The following is a 17,566-nucleotide window of genomic DNA, read 5'->3' on the forward strand; positions in this document are numbered from 1 at the left end:
CCTGCCCCCACTGCCCTTTGGGGGTGCTGTGCCCCCACCGCCTCCCCTAGGGCTTCTCGGCGGACAGAACTCCCCTCCGCCACCCACCCTGCCATTCGGGTTAAAACCAAAGAAAGAATTTAAACCTGAAACCAACATGAGAAGACTGAACTGGTTAAAGGTAAAACAGAAATAAGTGGGAGAAAGCATACTGTTAACCTAGGTTAAAATTTAATTTTGTTTTTATTTGTATATAATTTCCAATGGGAACCCTAATCAAAGTGACGTTAAATAAATAGGCTTTTTTTTGGTTGTTTTTTAAGCATCGAGGTAAAGCCCTTTGCTCTCGACTAAGGTTTTCTGGTTTATGAACTTCGGTGGGAGTCGATGTTGTTACAGTGGGATTTTATTTGTAATGAAATTGATAATTCATCATTATTATGATTGAACCCTGTATTTCTGAAGTGTTTCACAAAAGTACATAGAAGTTAATGATCTTAGGAACGTCTTTATGTTGGTAACTATTGGGAAAGGTATTTCTGGTTGTCAGAAGCTGGTATTTAGTTAGGACACAGGAATAATGAATCCTGCAGAAACGTGGTTTTCTGATCCCATAGTATTATATCCTGCCCTCGAAGATTCGTAGTGCGCACAAGCATCATTAAAGACTCTGGAGAAGCATAACTGAGAAGAAACAAACTTCATTCCATTCAGTTTCAATCCCCAACATTTTCCCTAATAACAGCTTAACCTCCTGCTGAGCTCATATTTCACTGAACACAGTTTGGAGAACAATCTTACAGAGATTACTTCATAAACATTGGCTGGCAGCTATGGGACGCTGGGTCTGAATGTAGTGATTGGGCTGGGACAGATGAAACACCCAGCTACTTATGAGTCAGTCTTCTCTCTGATTGCAGATCAGACCTCATGAAATGACTGAAAACTGTTTCTGGATAAAAGCAAATGAAAATAAGTATGAAAATGTGGATTTGCTTTGTAAACTTGAGAATACATTTTGCTGCCAACAAAAAGGTGAGTTTAACATCTTGGTTACTTGCTAATTTGAATAACATGGCCACTTTTTATATATTAACCACTAGAAAGCATTATTTTAAGAGTCCTATACATATTTTTACTTTTTTAATGGGTAAATACATGATCTAATAAAATGAAATGTTTAAAAAGTGAAAACTTTGTTATTTAGAGTATCAAATAAACAACTTTTAAAATGCAAATGATTAATACAAAACTTAAATTTTCTCTGTAGTACCTTTTGAAGATGTTCTAAATTAGATTTTCATAAAGGAGGCTATTTTCAGAGAGAATTTTGGCTCAAGAATTCCTTTTTTGTCAATGAATAATAGTAAAACAAAAAAAAAGTGAACCTTTTTCTAGTCAGAATTTTACCACTATTTAATATTACAGTAACTGTCACATAGTTTAATTGAGTCATGTGGGTTAGAAATCAATTTGTAGAGTATCTTGAAAGTTAGCTTGAAACAGGAGGTGTATTAAGTTTTATGATTTTTTTCATTAAAAATAATGGAATTTATTTTTCAAATTGTTTTGTGATAGCTTTTATGTGTTCAGTGTGATTTGTTTTTATAAAGAAACAATTATGTTTAAATATTATTCTTGTCTGAAAATGGAATTTATTTTATCCAATTTCATGCTGTTAATTTTAAGTATCATGTAACACTTGAATGCTATGTCTTAGATCAGGGATTACCTTTTAATTTCTGAAAAAGAACCCTTTTACCACAGGTTTATGCCACTTAACGTTCCTGGCTTCACTGAGAACAGAGAGAGCTGAAGGGGAGTGATTATACTGGACAGGTGTGGTTAGGTCTGCAGATGGGAAGGCTTGGTGTAGAGAGAGAAGAATTCTTAAAATGCCTTCTGTGTACTAGGCACCATGCTAGAGGCTTTATATACCTGATTTAACTTGATTGTTACAGCAACCAAGAGATATTGTCAGATTAAAAAAATTCATTTGTATTCCTTTGACATGCTTTTTAAAACTATAATTATAAATTAGAAACTGAAAAATAATTGTAGGTTAGAAACACTAAAAGGTTATTGCAAATAAAGGTTGCTTTCTAGGAGTGGTGGTAAATGTAGTGCCTTTACCACAATTCTGAGTGCCGTTGGTCTTTTTTGTTTCGTTTTGTTTTACTGGAACGTTTTTTGTTTTTGTTTTTTTTAATTACCGTTGACATTCACTATTATAGAGCATCGCTGATCTTGACCAAAATAGTAAAAAGGATATATTTTGATCTTTGAAAACGGGATTTTTCTTTTTTCTTTTTCTTTTTTTTTTTTTTTTAGCAAGCTTACCCTAGGAAAACTTGTGAAGCAAGCAGATCTTAATTTTACTTTTTGATTATGCAGAATCAAAAATTTTTTTGAATAAGATTAGTGTACTCTTCAGGCAATCAAGAAAAATATATGGCAGTTAAAATATATATTTACATGTAAAACACTTCAGAATTTCAGATTTCACAATCTGGAATTGATTAGTTTTCCCTTTGCTTTCCTAGTAGGTGGAAATGGAGGTACCTAGCAGCTATTTAAGTAATACTGCCATCCAGTTACTCTCTTTTTTCCCCCCCTGCTTTACTCTGATTACTTTCTTAATTAATGAGGCTCAAAAGGGAAACTTGTTAGCATGTCTTTAATTTAGCTGTAGTGTTAGCCCTAAATGAAATAATTGGACCTTTAAAAAATTCTTAAGTCATCTAACTTTAGCCTTGAGATTCAGGGTTACAAAAAACCCATGTATTTGCTCAGTCTAATACTAGTTATAAAGGTTAAGATGTGGAAATGAGCATTTTCTGAGTGCTCCGTACTTGGCGTGCCCCTCCGACTTTGCATGTGCCGTCTCCTCTGCCCTGACTCTCTTGCATTTGACTTAGAGGCTGGCAGAGGCCTATGGCTTCTATTTTCTCATCTCAGATGCGACTCTCTCTCTCTCTCCTGTGACAGTGGATGATATTTCCACGGTGAACAGAAAAGACGAGGAAGCCCAGGGTTGTAACCCTGGGCACTGCTAACATTTCACGATGCCAACAGGAGACAAGCTGTGACAGTGACTGTTTTTTGGTTTGGATTTTAAAGAATAATTTGCAGAAAGCATTATTTAAAGAGCCAGCTGTGTGCGTGCGCGTGCGTGTGCGTGCGCGTGTGCGTGTTTTGACATGAGTAGTAGTTAATGATTTTATTGGAAAAGGCTCCTTTCAGAAAAGCAGGATTTTGTATAGATATTTTCTAGGAAAGATCAGAAAGGAAACAGGAGGGAGGAGTCTGGAAAGCTTAGACGAGGCTAAGGGCTGGTGGGTGGATGGATGGCTCCTTGCCGTCTCTATGTTCATGGCCTGGCTGCTGAGGCATCGGGTCCAAATTGGGACATTGACCTCTTCCCCGGGTCTGCAAAGCTTGCTTTGTGTGAATCAATTTTATAATTTCTGCAGAATTCAAGATTAAAGCTACTCACATATTTCTTGTTCAGTGTAAATATAGTTGCTCCCTATCCCTTAGCGAGTGGTGGGGAGTGGAGGTGTTGGCCGCTGGTTGATTTCCACCATTGGTTTGCTTCACAACTTGGCAGGAAGGACAAAGGACTCAGATTACCGAAGAAGAGTGAGTTTTTAGAGAAAAACACATACATATATACACACACACGTGTGTGTGTGTGTGTGTATTATTATTATTATTATTATTTTTTTTCCAGTTGCTCTTTTGACTAAGAACCAGGGCATTTGTGACAACATGGATGGACCTTGCGGGCATTATGCTAAATGAAATAATATGACCTCTCATATGTGGAATCTAAAAAATACAAACAAAAAAACTCATGGATACAGATTGGTGGTTTCCAGAGGCCAGGGGTGGTAGGAGGGTAGAAATTAATTTTAAAAAAGAAGAAGAACCAGGGTTATTTTTTTGATCACAAAGGTGGATGTTCCTTCTCAGGCATTTAAAATATTAGATGCCTATCCCAGTGCTTCCTAAGTATTTGAAATAAGTAGAAAGTAAAAAGGAGCTGAATCCAGTCATTTAAAGTGAACCTTGAAATTTTCGGTCACATATTCTTTATTTCTCGTTACAAAGTGTGGCTTTTCTTTTTCATACAGAAGGCACTGCTGTAGGTTTCTGAGACTTTTAGGTTAAGATGATTGAATGTTAGAGGTCTCATACCCCGAGAGTTAGAAATGGAGGAGGGATGACCGATACCTACAGATCACCTGTGGTGTGCCAGTCCCCGAGCTGGCCCATCTTCGCGTTACTCTGTTTAATCTTTACCGCATCTTTGCTGATCTTTTCCTCCTGCAAAGCAGACTGACTCGCTACAATACCACCCCGCCCATAGATACTCTTGGTAAGAACTTGGACATCTCCTCTTAACTCATTTTGCCTTTCATTGTATCTCTTCATTTTTCAGTTTGATTTTACTTATTTCATTTTTTAAACTAACCTCCCTGTGACATTTATAACATTGCTTCAATGGGAGAGTGCCTCGTGTCATATCTTAAGGAGTACAGGAACCTCTCTCTAAGCTTTCTCCCAGGATAGCAACATGTTTTTCCTGATTTAATTCAATCTTTTTTTTTTTTTTAATACCTTGCTATTTAAGTATCTCACTTTGATTTCCTTGCATCCCTCAGTTCTACATTTTTGAGATACATCTTAGCTTTCCGTATTTTAAATTCTTCTGCAAATAACAGGCATTTTTCCTCATCGTCTTTTTCTCATTTTTCTTCTCTGTCATTTCTCCCACTCTCTCTCTTTCCGATACTTGGCTAACACTATGCAAGTCAACAGATGTATGTCGAGTATATATTGTATGTCAGGCCTTGTTTTTGACACTGGGGACGCTAATGAGAAGAGCAGACCTGTGCTTGGTTCTCATGTTGCTTTTACAGTTTCAGTGAAACTCAGTTGAGTTTTTAGTTGAAACATAAGAATGATGAGTGGAACAATAAATGCCGTTTTGATTTTTTGAAAAGAACGACATATTTTATGGCCTTCAGCTTCTGTTAAGCATTAACAAGATCATAAAAGAACATTGTAATATCTCTTTGAAATTTAATCATAATATTCATATACCGAACATTTGGTATCATCAAAACAATGCTAATGACCTGTGTATTTTTTACCAGATTGGAAGCATCTGTTGGTTAATTTTTACAGGCTGTTGGAAAATGGATTAAAGTATACTAACAGGTTATTGGTGTTGGATTTATCAACTAAAATTAATATTAATTACTTTCATTATTCACAAACTGTTAACTTAATAGGGATTAAAGGGCTTTCTGAAAGTATATGAATAGGCTAATTCAGTTAGACTGATTTATTATGAAAATGTGATTCCACAATTGTTAGCTTTCTGAAGTAATCACATTTTATAACAGGTGCATCATATTTGCCTGATAGAGCCAATAAACTGGTTTATAAATATTTCTCAATTGAAGTTATGGCATATGGAAACAGTTAATGGATTATGCACTTAGAAACAAATCAGGCTTAGGTTTCTGACATCATAGTCCAGTGGACCAACTATTGGGGTAGAGAGTGATTGAACTATGGATTATCTCAGGGACTTGCCCCTGTGTTCAGGATGTTGCTTTGTATAAGAAACACTAATTCTCTGTATGAACAAAAATGTATAAAAAATACTAAAATACTTCACAGGCTGACATTCAGGTGAACAATATAATTTATAACAGAGATAGGTTTCTTGGGAATGCATGTTAATAAGGAGGTGATACCAAAATGAATGCAACGTGCCTTAAACATCTTACAGGTTTCTGAAAAGAACATTTGACAAACGCTAATTTAGGAAGATTGGAGAGAAAGTGGAGAATTAAATATTTCTCTAGGGATTTACCTTTTGGTTCTGTGTGTGGCTGAATCTCAAGAGAACTAAAGACTTAAGGAAATCATGACGTAGGTTGGGAATGTCTTGTTTTTCACCATTAGAAAATATTTCATCGTTACCAGTTATATTGTACCCTGTCTTGGGTTGCTGAAAGAACAGCAATTTTTTCTGAAAGCTTTTAGAGAAAGGTTATAGAAGGTGAGTTTATTTAGCCTGGACACAGGCGACTTTCAGGTCCGCAAAATGCTTCAGTTACCTGCTTAGTTACACAGCGTATCTTCAGCATGGTATAGTAAAATTGTAAAGGTCCCTGTAAATAGGCATATTTCTTGAATATTGTACAGATGCTATGAGTAGAAAGGGGAGAGGCTTGGACTTGTGTGCATTAGGTAGGGGGAGGGTGTGTGCGCCCATAAACATACCTTTTTTTCCTTTCTTTTCCTTCACTGGAGAGAGGGATGGTGGTATTAGGGCACTGGCTTCAACTGGAGTCACTTGACAAGTGGGGGATGCGATATCCCTTTCGTGTTACTAGTTCGCCGTGGTTATTTTAATTCTGGTAGCAGTTTTTGGTGGTGCACCTGTAAGCTATCATCCGTTAACAAAATTGTAAAGTCATTACATTCCATGTTATATACTTTTTTCTCTCAGGATTTCTGGCTCTATCTGGCAAATATCATGCACCTGTATCTCCTGTCTTAGTGTCTCTTTACCCAGGACATTCCCTGTTGTCTTCCAGTGTATACAATTCTCCATTTCAGAGAGCTGTTCTTTGCCATGTGTTCATTACGTTCTGTCACTCAGGACTCCCATTCATAATTAGTGCAGGGCATTATTCACCTGAACATATAAATGAATGCACTGTTTTCATCTTAAAAAAATAATTGCAAATCTAGCTCTTCACATCCCTTCTTCTCTCCCTCTCCTCCACTCCTTCCTGCTTCCCCCCGACCCATATATGACTTACTGGCTTGGAAGAGGTAGAATCACCTGGTTATGTTGTAACCATCCTGGAGTGGGGTCATGGCAGGGGCGTCATTAGGAGATGTATAGGGCCTTCGAGCTGGATTATATGCTATAGGAATTTCATATTAAATTATGTAAATTCTTTTGTAGCAGAAAAATTTCTGTGTGAAAATGACTTTATTATATGTTTTATGGCCTTGAACTTCATAAGTTAGATTTTGAAGTAATTATCTATTCATGTGTTTAGGTGAACTGGGTGTTTATTGTCCCCCCACATGAAATCATTTGGGGATCTTATGCCCTCTAACGTATTCTGTGCATTTAACACAAGCTTTCACATATTTCGTGGCATCTAAGAAGAACACCAGGTTAGAGACCTTTGGTTACCACAGCTCTAACTTGTCTAACTGCATGTTTAAAAGAATGGATATTTCAAAGTCTGACACGCTCTACCCCAGGAGTTCTTAACTTGATGTCTGTGAACTTGGATAAGGGAAAGAAAAACGACAGGGCATCATCACTTTCAGTAACCTCTAACTGAAAGTCAGCTATTCTTCAGTTGTAAATACAGGCAATAAACACAGCAGTACTTATGCCATTTCTACCCGTAAAGTTCATATATTACTTTTATATCACATTATTTCAGATACGTATATCAAAATATCATTGAAATTCATCACTACTTCAAAATTGCAATAGTTATTAGACCTGCAGCTAGAGCTTGATATTTAATACATTAATAAAGAAGCATGTTTCGTTAGTTGGGTCCTCCAGGAAGCGGGTACTGAGATGTCAGAGTGCAGGAGGTTTTTTTTTAGGGAGCAGGGGCTGGGTAATCATGTGAAAGGTAGGGGAAGCAGGACAGAACAGGAAGAATCTGAGGTCACGACGAAAATCGGACAAGTTCTCAGCCATGGCAGGTGGGAAGCAAGGAGCTCTGGAGCAGACAGAGGGTGCCTGTTAGGAGTCCCCAGATGAGCCCTGCGTAGCTCAGTCATTGGCTGGGGCTGCCAGGAGGCTCGTGGCCTGGGCTCACAAGCCCAGGAGGGACCCGAGGGTGCTAATAGCTTAGTTTGTCAGCTAAGTGCACTCCTTGCAGCTGAGTGGAAGGTTCATTCTGAAGGGAGAGCTGAGCAGTGCATCTCCATGGCTGCCAGGAGCGTTGGTACTGGTTCACGAACTGGCATGCAGTGCATTTTGATAGCCGTGTTGGAGTATCATCGCTTCCTTTGAAATCCTATGTATTTTATGCATTTAAAAATTATTCCGAGAAGGAGTCTACTTCTCTGACTTCCGATGGGGTCCATGGCTAAAAAGGTTACGAACCCAGCTGCAGCCCTTCTGATTCGTGCAGTGGTGGGAGTGGGGCCTCTGCCCAGCCTCAACTGCTGCTTATTCATATGTTTTTTGTTTGTTTGTTTGTTTTGTTTCGTTTTTTAGTTCAAGGGTCCAATGCATTATTTGTAATGAGATCTTTCATCCAACTTCTTAAAAATTCAATGGTGGTTTCAACATCAGGCCATCCATTTTGTTTTAAATCCACCGTAACAGAGTACATTTCCTAATAAAAGCATATATCAAATCTGGAAAAAATATGAAACTGCTTAATTAGACAGTAATAAAACAACAGTATTAATAAAGTTTGCCTTCTTTTTTAGCAGTTATATTTACTTCATGTATATCACTTTATTGCTCCCCAAGGCAAATACTGTGTACGTTTTATGTTTAAGAAGTTCCACTCTTCAAGCGAAGTTGGGCTAAAAGGAGCCGCCGCTCTGAACAGAATACAGATGTGACTCTGAAGCTATTGCTCCTTCTGCTATGCCACACTGCTTCCCTGATTAAAAGAAATCCTATTATGTTTTATTTAAAGTGTGCTCTTCTTTGATTTAAAATAATTTTCCTCTCATCTCCTGCCACCTTACCACTGCCCCACAGCGGTTCACCCTCATCCCAGCGATTATATTAAAGACTTTAAAAACTTGCCATTTTTTATTAGGACCACCTTTCATCATGTGGTACCTCTGTTCACTTCTGTAAGTATTGGAGCTGTAAATACTAATACCATGCTGTGGCGTGTACAGGAGAAGTGAGGGACCACAGAGTCCACCCTACAAGTAGGTGACCCCAGCTTTTACAGCTGTAGTTTTCTCCTCTATAAAAAGGGGGGAGATAATACCCATCTCATGAGGTTATTGTGAGGATTACGTAATGACTATTTTTAAAGCCTCTTTTGCAGTGTCCAGCTCATTGTAGTTGCTCAGGAAATATTAGCTGAACTTAAATTTCGAGAATTCAGGCTTGTTTCGTCTGAGAAGCTTTTGTATATCACCCCTGAATCTTCCAGAATTGTCACAAGTTAATTGATCTCCCTCCAGTTTTAGCCCCACTTCAAATGAAGACTTCTAAACCATGAAACTGCTGTTAGCTGACCCGTTAATAGTCACTCACGAAATCCTTCTGTAATACTGGTCTGTACCATTAACTTTAGAAAATAATAGAAATTATTCTGCATATCTTTTTTCACATTTGTGTATGTCTTAACTGTCAAATGCTTTATTAAGTTCCTGTGGAGAGGGATCTGTTGAATCAGGAATAAATGGAAAGACTTGTTTTGGGTTTTATTCCATGACATTCATGATATTTTTCTTTCCGTTTCTAAGTCATTAATGGAGCTGGTGCTCAACAAGTTTTGTGATTTTATGAAATTTAAACGCTGAACATTTTAATTTTTCTTAGTGCGATTCAGTTTTAGAGCATTAAGCTGGTGACTTGAGAGTGATCATGAAAAGCTCATTCAGTTCTTTATAAACTCTTACTGGTTCTTGTTAATAATTCATCATTATTTTTAACAGTCACACTTTCAAAGAATAGTGAGGATGGTAAGGATGGTTTAATATATTCATGGGACTGAGATGCATCAAGGTACAGGAAACCTTTAGTTTATACATGAGTCCAAGTAGAGTTTACGGCCTAAATTCTCCCCAGGTTTTGCAGGAAGGTTGATAACTTAATTTTCTTAGTTTCATAGCATGCCAGCAGATAGTTCAGAGGAGTAATAGTTTTATAGCCATAGGTTACTTATTTTATTTTTTTTCCTTCTAGCTTCGTGGTGTAAGCTAAAGAAATTATTTCGGTGAATCTCATGCGATTGTTGAAATTCTACGATTTTTTTAAGTTGAGAACTTCATATGATATAGCCTAATTCTTGTTTTCTAAATTGGTGACAAATTAAAGAAATACATGAAGAAATGTCTGTAGTTTATGGCTTAATTGAAATTGAGTATTGGTATTTCTACTTGTCTAATAGCTTGTCATGTAATGGATAAGGGGGCAAAACTCGTGAAGTGGAAAGTATTTATCTCAGAATGATTTATGGCCCCCAAATCTAAGATTGGCAGAGCCTGGCATTTTACATGCTGCATTAGTGTATGTGAATCAATCTTTTCTGGCGAAGCTGTGAGGAAATTTGCCTGCAGGAAAAAGTACCCAGTTTAAAGGTGATTTAAATGAGAAATTTGGTAGTGGTGGTCCCAGAGTTGGTAAACTCAACATCCCAGTGATGTCAGGACTCTAGGCGGCTTCTTATCCATTTTCTTAGCTTTCTCTCCAGTTTCAGCCTAGTTTAGCTAACGAAGATGGAAGTTGCTGTTTTGCTCACAAGTGGAGCTTAGAGGTAGTTCCCTGTTGCTGCTCTATCAAATTATTGCAGATTCAGCTGCTTAAACAACACAAATTTATTGTCTTACAGTTCTGTGGGTTAGAAGTCTGACATGGGTCTCACTGGGCAAAATCAAGGTGTCAGCAGGGCTCCATTCTGGAGGTTCTAGGATAGTTTGTGTCTTGCTTTTCCAGCTTGCTTTGGAATAATTTGTTAGAGCTGCAATAGAGAACTAATACATTCCTCAGCTTGTGACCCCCCTTCCTCTAACCTTCAACCTTCTTCTAACCTTCAAAGTCAGCAGCGGGGAGGTGAATCCTGTAGTCCGTCTCTCTCTCTGTGACTTTCTTGATCACAGCTTTCTCAGACTTTGACCTAAGCCAGGAAGGATTCTTTTAAAGATTCATGTGATTAAATTGGACCACCTGGATAATCCAGGATAATCTCCCAGTCTTAGAGTCTTTAACCTTAACCACCCCTGCAAAGTTCCTTTTTCCATGTAAGATGACCATAGACAGATGAAGACTTAGACATCTTTGGCAGAGGAAAACAAAGGGCTAGGACAACTGGATGCCATAAAACGGCAACTTTTCACCAGGTATTTGGCCCTGTTAATTTAGCTCGTTAAAATTATGTCAGTTTCCTTTAGCCCTGCATTTCCTGTACAGGAAAAAAAAAATGCCATTTTATCCTGGGGCATTTGGATTTAACTTTTTAGATCATTTATTCTGTTCATTGTTTATTGAGCTTTAGATCTTTAGATCATTAACATATTTTTGTTACCACAGTTAAGTACCACAGTTAAGTAACATATTTTTGTTACCACAGTTAAGTACCTTTCTGGAGTTTTAGGAAAAATTCTTATATCTTTCGAAGTGCCAGGAAGGATTTATTTCCCCTTCTTCATTCAAATATGCTATATTTAATAATGTGCAACAGATATCTACTGTATGTTTTTCAGTGTGTAATATATACTATTTCACTTTTTTCTGGGAAATTATTAAGGTCTCATCATATGTTTTTAACATGTTTTGTTTTTTTTTTTTTCAAACCATAAATACCCTCCAAAAACCTAGGATAAAGAACCACTGGCACTTAAAAACCAATTGGTTCTTGACTTTAACTTGTTATTGTGTATTTTAAGAAAGAGAGACTGGTTCTAATTTAGGAAAAGAAATGTATCGTCGTATACATTATTAACTTTGGGGAGATAACTGTTTTCTATATTACCTGTTGAAAAATTTAATAGTTTCCTTACCTTAAAGTTTACTTATATTTTAAAATAGAGATTGCTACTCTTGCTTTATGTTTTTTCACAACATATTTTTATCTGAATATTTATTTTTATGTGATAGACTTTGGCAAGAAGGACCTTTTTCTGGCCCAAATAGTACTCAAATCTAATAAGCATCTACAAATGGATATGAATATATAATTTCATTCCAACCTGGAAAATATGTTATGATAATTGCATATCTTACTGGATAATTTAAAATATAATATATAAAAACTTTATTTTAATTGGAAAAATTTCATCACCGAGGGAAATCACATTTATCAAAAGATCTAATGCAACCACACTTCACACAAAATAAGCAATTTAATTCAATTGTTAGCTCTTAGTTATTTGACAGTCGACTCTTTTGTCATCATATTGCCTTAGACTCTTTCTTCCTGAAGCAGGGTTCTTCTTCCTTCTTTAATCTTCTTTTCTTTTTCAATTAGAGAACCAATTATTTTTCAGAGTTTCATAGGTCACAGCGGAACAGTCTGGTTCTCTGCTCCCGTAGCATAAGATTCAACCCACAAGAGCCAAAATAGCCAATGGGGTAATTGTTTTTAAATGAGGGACATTCGTCTTTAGAGCTTTTATGTTTCCCTGTATTAGAATTATCCCTTTTCTTTATTTTACTTCATTTAAAATCTTATCTATCTGTATAAGAGTGGATATGAACTTTTTAAATTGACCAATCATTTGTATTTCCATTATGTAATTTAGAAGATTAGCAATGTTTTCAATACCCGTAGCACGGAAAACAGCAGTTTGTATCAGCTCCAGTGTGGTCACAAGACTTTTGTAGAGTTTACTATGTGTAATATATATGTACGTATATGTATATATACACACACGTATAGAGGAGAGAATATTGTTGCATAAACCAGATAATCCAAAATTGACAAATTATTGGATTGCTGTTTTATTTTTTACCATCTTTTTCACTCAGCAGGATTGTTGAGTACAAAGAAGGTAACATGATCATCCCATGCCCACTTTTGTATCTCCGAGGTGTACTTTACCCAAAAAGCTATTTTCGTGAATGTGTTCTTGATGAATAAACATAACCTACAACCTCAGTAGACCAAAATTTCCCATTATTCTTAATTATATTAGGGTTGTCAAAAGGCCAGAACAGCTGTTGGGGGTGGGGGAGAAGAAATGGGAGAAAGGAGCTGACTTACACAGTAAAGGGAGAGAGATGAGTGTGCCCACTCAGCCTCGGTAACTGTACCTCGTTCTTACATTTCAAGCGTTAGGCCTTTGCCCCTCTTGAATGTGAAGAGGCTGAGGCTCAGGGTAATCAAAAATCTGACCTTCAATCTGCATCCTGAGGAAGTCAGGAACTCACTCTTGCTGACTTCGTTCCTCGTGTCGTTTGCCCTCTCTCCTGTCGGGACACAGGAAGGAAGGGAGGCGGGAGAGCATGTCGGGGCATCAGGGGAAGTCTGTATGCGTTGATGTAGAAACGGCCTTGCTATCAGCTGCCCTGACTACCTGTGCAGCACAATGATATCTTCTTTATTTTGATCTTTTAAACCAGCTGTCCCCAACCTTTTTGGCATCGGGGACCGGTGCTCCTAAGAGAATCTAATTCTTGATGGTCTGAGGAGCTGAGGTGCTGATGCTGGTGCTGGGGAGCGGCTGCAAATATAGATGAAGCTTCGCTCCCTCGCCTGGCGCTCACCTCGAGCGGCCTGGCTCCTAACAGGCCACGGACCCGTACCAGGCCAGGGGTTGGGGACCCCTGCTCTAAACTTTAGAAGCTATGGTAGCCATTTTATTCATTACATACTTTCTTTAAATCTTTCTTTTTTGTTAAATAGCTTTCATATTGTTTTCTTATATATTTCTTTTTTATGACAGTAATGCAAGCTGCTTCAGATTCATCATCCCTACTAATATCACATTTATCATATCCCACGTGTGCACACATTCTAAAGCATTCAAAAGAAAAAGGACTGCTCTGTCTGGTATTCGTACCCTTCCGCAGTCAGGCCCAACTTGTATTTCTAGCTGTATTCTCGCTGTTTTTCTGCTCTGGACAAACTACCCCAGTAACTTCGGTTGACTTTTTCACTAAATTTGGCTGTGCATTTTCTTGCCTCTCCCTGTGTCTTCATCACTTACTCGGAATGTTTTAATTTGTAGTCCCTCCACAGTCTTTATCTCCTGGGAAAATTCCCCATGGGAGCTGCGGCCCACTTACTGAGAACACATCTTTCACCAGGCGAGGCCCTGGAGAACCTGCCTGGGGTCCGCCCCGGCCACCGGAGCCCAGTCTCTGCCGTCACGTGGTCGAGGCCTTTCTGTCTGTGCTGGGAGAATGACGGTGCCTTTAGAAACCCTTCTCTTCCCTCCTCCTCTGCTCTCTAACTTCATCTCCCACCTTCCCCTCAGTTCTTTGACTTCACCCACACTGGGCAGCTTCCATGACATCCCAGGTAGCCCAGATATAGGCCTGTCTTGGTCTCTTCTCTGCCTGGAACATTCACATTGCAGATATCAGGGACTTGATTAAGTCCCTTACCTCCACCAAGTCATGACTCAAATGTCGCCACCTCAGTGAGGCTTCTGTACTTACCTCCCAATTTAATACTGCCACATTTTCTGAGCCTCCCACCCCCATCCCAATTCCTCCTGCCTTGTTGTTATGTTTTTATATTTATCACCTAACATATCGTTTATTCCTTGTTTACTAGGTATATGTTTCTTTTTCTCTGCCTCCATTGGAATTTGAGCTCCTTTAGGAAGCAGATCTTTCATTTTCTGAGGTCTCCCAAGCACCTAGAAGAATGCCTAGCACATCGTGGGCACCAAATTAATGTTTGCTGAATAAATGGCCAGGTTTTCATTTCTTTAAAACAGACATGTCATAGTTTCAGCCTCCTTCAGCAAACTGTCTTTATTTTCATTTTAAGCAAATAAGAATTTCGGAAGGAGAGGATTATTATTTAAATGATCTAGATTCCAATTAACTCTGCCACTGATGACTAGCTCTGAACGAATAACACGCTCTTTTGTAAAATAGGTAAAAAAAATTCAGAGAATAATGAAGGCGGTTGAGAATGAGAAAGATTCAGGATCTAGATTCTAAAATAATTCATTGTTTTCTGTTTTCGCAGAAAAATCAGTGTGAAAAGGAAAAAGTTTAGGTAAATTCTGCGTTATTGTTGGATGGACCTTGATGTCTGCAAAGCAGTAATAACTGTTAGGAAACAGTTTAAAGCACATTTTATAATTTTTTTCCCCTGAAAATTGTTTCTTTCTTGGGTGTCGATTATTTTGTGTGTCTGAATTGGTGTGAAATTCACATTACATACAATTAACCATCTAAAAGTGAATAATTCAGTGGCATTTAGTATGTTTACAATGTTGTGCAACCACCACCTCTAGTTATAAAACATTTTGATCAAAGTAAAACTCTGTGCCCATCAAGCAATTTCTCTCCATTATCCCTTCCTCCCAGCCCTGGTAAGCACCAGTGTTTTCTGTCTCTATGAACTTGTCTATTCTTGATGTTCTATCTAAATGGAATCATGCAATATGTGACCTTTTGTATCTGGCTTCTTTCACTTAGCATAACATTTTTATAGATCATCCACATGATAGCATGTATCAGTACTACATTTCTTTTAATGGGCGAATAATATTCCATTGCATGTAAGTACTATGATTTGCTTATCCATTCTTTGTTGGACATTTGGGCTGTTTTCTCCTTTTGGATATTGTGAGTAGTGCTGCTAGGAGCGTGTGGGCATGCATTTGAATACCTGTTTTCCATTTTTGGGACATAGAGTTAGGAGTGGAATTCATGTGGTATGGTGATTCCATATTTAGCTTCTTTTAGGAACTGCCAAGCTGCTTTCCACAATGGCTAGATTATTTTACGTTTGCAACAGCGGTGTACCAATTTCTCTGTATCCTTACCAACATTAATTTTTCTCTCTTTTTTTTTTTCTATAGGTTTTTATTTTAAGTTTTAAACAAAGTTTACTGAAAACGATCCTCTTATAGAGGTTTGATTAGATATAGCAAAGAAAGTCAACTATGCTGACTCCTCATTATAGAGATTAATAAAGGCTTTAATCAAGTAGAGAAACCTTAGGATACAAATGATATTATAAGAAATTTTAATGAATGGTGGTATGGGATTCAAAGGTATTATGATTGGGAAGCTAGCAATATTACATGAAAGATAAATGTGCTATAGGTTATTCTGTTTTATAACTAAATATTACAGTTGGCCCTTGAACAGCACAGGTTTGAACCGCACGGGTCCACTTGGATTTTCTTCAATAAGTTTACAGTCAGTTCTCAATATCCTCGAGTTTCACATCTGTGGGTTTATCTATCCATGGACCAAAAACGGTATTTTCGGTCCACGGTTGGGAATCTGTGGATGAGGACTAACTGTATGTGTTGTTCATGCCATTTTATATGAAGGACTTGAGCATCCACAGAGTTTGTCCTCTGCAGGGATCCTGGAACCCAACCCCCTGGGGATACCAAGGATCTACCGTAGTTAAGTTTTGGGGGGTTAAAAGTTATATGCGGATTTTCAAATGCATGGGGGTGGGCGCCTCTAAACCCCATGTTGTTCAACTGGGTCTGTGTGTTAGTAGTTAAGTAGACATAAAATATTACTCATGCTTTTTATTAAAATTATGTAAAGATAGTTCACTTAACCATTTAAACGGCTATAATTTTTTCATTGTAAAAATTATATTACAGAAAGTTTAGAAAATGGATGAAATGAAAAATACCACACTAAACTCCACTATCCTACTTGAATTTATTGTAAAATTGGGCTATATTTTCTTTTATTCTTTCCAGATTTGTTTTGTTAACAATGTTAGTAACCCTGTGTATCCAGTGAATTTCTTATTGTTTTCATACATGCTTTAATATCTTGACTGAGCATGCAGTATTACAGCTAGTCATTATATTGCAACAATAACACATATTTGATAATGTTGATTTGAGCTGAGATGCTTGGAAAAGACCTCATGAAGGAGGTAGCTCCACTTTCCTGACCCCATGGAGACTTCATTTCTTGGCTTACGTGTCGTTTCCTTGAAGGGATGCGCCTTCTGTGACTTCCCAGGTTAAGATAGGTTCCTTTGTAATTCAGCCTCACATGGCTCATTATTTTTCATTCATAGCACTGGTTCGTGATTCTAATAAAATTCTTATTTGTATATTTATTTAATGTCCTTTTTTCTCTTATCAGACCATAATCATTTCATGGGAAGAACTATGTCTTCTCCCTACTGTATTCCTTTCCCCAAGGCCGGTGTCTGATGCTCATTGGTGCTTAATAAGCCTGTTAGTAGGATGAGTGAATGAACACACAGCGAGCGGGAGCTGAGTATGAATGAAGTTGCTGATATTCATGTGCTTTGTGTGCTTGGGGAATATGGAGGCTTGGTTGCTAAAGAGTAATAATGGAGTGTGTTTCAGTTTCTATGGTGATGGGAGGTAGGTGGTTAACGTCACTGGAAGATGAACCTGAAAGAGTTGTGTTCTTATTAGGGAGGTCTTTATATGCAAAATTTAGGCATTCAACTTTTGTTCTGTCATACATATATATATGTGTGTGTGTATTTAAATATTCTCTTGCAAATGTTGACATGTTTTGAATAGGGACATAGCATGATAGAATGCTTTAACATGAAAACTTAGTATTGGGCAGCTCTGTGTTGTCGTAGGTAAAATCCAGAGGCTAGAATGCCAGTTCAGGAACTGATTACCCAGAGGACTGGTGATGGAGTCCTGAACTTAGGTTACTTCCATGGGAATG

The 17,566-nt window shown here is 37.7% G+C and overlaps 1 protein-coding gene across 1 annotated transcript in view; it reads left to right on the forward strand.

Moving 5' to 3' along the window:
* The window catches only part of DIAPH3 (diaphanous related formin 3), a 435,206-nt gene that overhangs the window by 173,186 nt on the left and 244,454 nt on the right, over positions 1–17,566 (forward strand). The window contains exons 15-16 of the mRNA XM_006914939.3: positions 1–160; positions 900–1,014. The exon at positions 1–160 is cut by the window's left edge and continues 155 nt beyond it. Of these exons, the coding sequence (XP_006915001.1) occupies positions 1–160; positions 900–1,014 (275 nt within the window). The remainder of the gene's footprint in view (positions 161–899; positions 1,015–17,566) is intronic.

Source organism: Pteropus alecto, unplaced genomic scaffold (assembly GCF_000325575.1).
Source record: "Pteropus alecto unplaced genomic scaffold, ASM32557v1 scaffold35, whole genome shotgun sequence".
NCBI classification, from domain to species: Eukaryota; Metazoa; Chordata; class Mammalia; order Chiroptera; family Pteropodidae; genus Pteropus; species Pteropus alecto.